This window comes from Nanorana parkeri, unplaced genomic scaffold (genome assembly GCF_000935625.1).
Source record: "Nanorana parkeri isolate BGI_ZX_2015 unplaced genomic scaffold, ASM93562v1 scaffold1026, whole genome shotgun sequence".
Classification (NCBI taxonomy): Eukaryota; Metazoa; Chordata; class Amphibia; order Anura; family Dicroglossidae; genus Nanorana; species Nanorana parkeri.
The window spans coordinates 210168-212987 of NW_017307294.1; the positions used below are offsets into that span (position 1 = coordinate 210168).

General features: G+C 40.1%; 1 protein-coding gene across 1 annotated transcript in view; it reads left to right on the plus strand.

Moving 5' to 3' along the window:
- Window positions 1-548, plus strand: part of LOC108795931 (multidrug and toxin extrusion protein 1-like) — a 35942-nt gene extending 35394 nt beyond the window's left edge. Inside the window, exon 17 of the mRNA XM_018567268.1 lies at window positions 274-548. Coding sequence (XP_018422770.1) covers window positions 274-482 — 209 coding nt within the window. The 3' untranslated portion in view covers window positions 483-548. The remainder of the gene's footprint in view (window positions 1-273) is intronic.
- Window positions 549-2820: the final 2272 nt, after the last annotated feature.

Genomic DNA, 2820 nt, shown 5'->3' on the forward strand with positions numbered 1-2820 from the left:
AAAAAATATATATATATATAATAATAGGGGTATCAACCATTCCATACTCTATTACAGGGGTAGGCAACCTTGGCATTCCAGCTATGGAAATATTATCAATCCCATCGTGCCTCTGGGAGTCATGCCTGTGTCTGTCAGTCTTGCAGTACATCATGGGAGTTGTAGCTGCACGACAGGCGAGGTTGCCTACCTCCACTCTATTAAAAAATAGAAAAATGATGAAAAGGTGCAATGGATCCTTGTATTTATAACAACTCCTGTTTAAATTTACAGATACTCGAGAGGAGTCAAAGACGGGAATATGCAAAGACTTAGAGACTGATGAAACACTGGACAATGTGGAAAATGAGCACTTCCAACCTGAATCTTTATATCAGAAGCAGCCTTTGTCCAAAAGGGAGCTAATAGTGCAGAGATCTCTGGTGCTTATTGCAGCCATTACTGTGTTAATGGTTGGGATCTTAATACGTCTCTGTGTCTAATATCACTGCTATAGGCAGTGGCAGTGATTGAGACTTCTATATGGAAAGCGTTGGTTGACCCACTGCCACCAACCATAATACAATTTTAGTTTCCAGCGTAGGCCTTAAATCTGATTGGTAGCCTTTGGGCAACACCAATAGGTCATGTATCTGACATGTATATGCTCCCATGTATAGTTGGGGATAATATGGCACATGGGGGCAGCCATGTTTGCTCACTACATATGTGGGAGCTGCATCCTGTTTAGTAGTGCAGCACAATGGCTGTGATTTGCCGATTCTCATTCTTTCATCCTCAAAGCAAGTCTGAACAGACTGAAACGTATTGGAGGCACAGAGACCTCTATTGTTTAGCGCTCCTTCTGGAAAGTATCTAGTTGCCCAACACTGACAACAACCCCCCCTCCACATGTTGATACCATACGAATCACTGACCTGGAACAACTATGTAGGTACAGACTGACAAACATTTCCTCAAGATGAGATGCAAATCCACATACAAAATGTCAAACAAACAGCAGCCATGTAAAATACAAAACACAATAAAAATGTTGCGATATAATAATGGGCAATGCGTACTTACTGAAAATACAGACTAGAGAGCATGTGAAAGATATTTAAAAGCAAATACATTTTAAATATGCTGTATATTATCTTTCATGATGTAGAGTTCGCCTTGTGCAGACCCCATGCTGACTTTGACGCACAGTGGACAGTCACATGGTAAATGTAGGCCAATCACAGCGACGGTAGCTAAATGTCAACAGCTGGGCTGATGGAATCAGCATATTTTTTGCCAGATCACACAGAAAATATGTATATTTTTTTGTGGCTTTGTTAAATTATTATGTGTAAAAACATGTGTCTAGCCAATTCCCACATATGGAGGGAGGAAGGGAGGGAGAAATTCCAGGCTGAGAAAATGTATGTTGAAGCTGTTGTACTAAAAAGCAGATGACCAAAACCTCTTTACATGCGCTAGCGATAGTTACATAGTATTTGAGGTTGAATAAAAACACAGGTCCATCCAGTTAAACCTTTGTGTGTCTGTGTGTATACGAGTCCCTGTGTGGTCTTAGTTTTTAAGAGTACCTGTACCCCTGTATGTTACGGTCTCTGAGGACGGTGTCTAAATACTTTTTGAATGATTCAATACTCTCTGCTGATACCACTTCTTGTGGCACAGAGTTCCAAAATGTAACCTCTCTAACTGAAAAGAATCCCCTACACCAGGGGTAGGCAACCTTGGCTCTCCAGCTGTGCTGAAACTACAAATCCCATCATGCTTCTGCCTCTGGGAGTCATGCCTGTGGCTTGCAATGCCTTATGGGATTTGTAGTTTCAGCACAGCTGGAGAGCCAAGGTTGCCTGCCCTACACCCTTTGTGGTTAAATCTTTTCTCCACCAGTTTTAGGTGGTGGCCCCTAGTCATTGATTACTAAACAGGTGAAACTGCAACAAGAAATATATAGTAGAGATTAACTGTCCGTGATCACAAAATACTCCAGGCATGGTATTTTTATTATACAGGATTTATAGAGCACCAACAGTTTGCGCAGGGCCTTGCAATATAAGGAATACATTTCAGTTACAATACAATTCAAGACAAGATGGTTTGGAGGCCATGAGAGCTTACAATCTAAAATTGGATTGATTGCTACTGTGTTGCTGCTTAAAGAGACCAGATTAATCATGTCAATGATCTTGCCATGGGATTATAAATACGTTTAATCTCACTTCCTGTCCTTGAGACAACAGGAAGTGAGAGGAAATCTACGCCTAGGAAGGGAAATTTACTCCTGTAAGAGTTATCATGGGAAAAAGGTGTCTCCACTGAAGCTAAACACCAAATTTTCACAACCCAATTGTCACAGGGACAGAACAGGGGCACACATTAGCAATAAACTGTTTAAAATTAACTACGTTACAAAAACTAGAGGCCATCACCTAAAATTGATGGAAAAAAAATTCCAGCACAAGGGGCGAAGGGGGTTCTTCACAGTAAGATCAGTTAGGGTCTGGAACTCACTGCCACAGGCGGTGATTTCAGCAAATAATGTGGAATTGTTCAAGAAACTTTTGGACGATTTCTTAAGGGACCGTAATATACAGGGGTACGGGTACTCCTAGAATGAGATCCTAATAGGTTGGACTTGATGGACTAATGTCTTTATTCAACCTCAAATACTATGTAACATGGCAAAACAAACTTTTTTTTTTTTTTAAATCAGATAATTTTTTATTGAGCATTTTCAGACAAAAAACAATCCACACATGTAAGAAGTCAAATGTCAAAGCGTTACAGAGACTTATTAAAATAAAAGAAAATACACTTCAA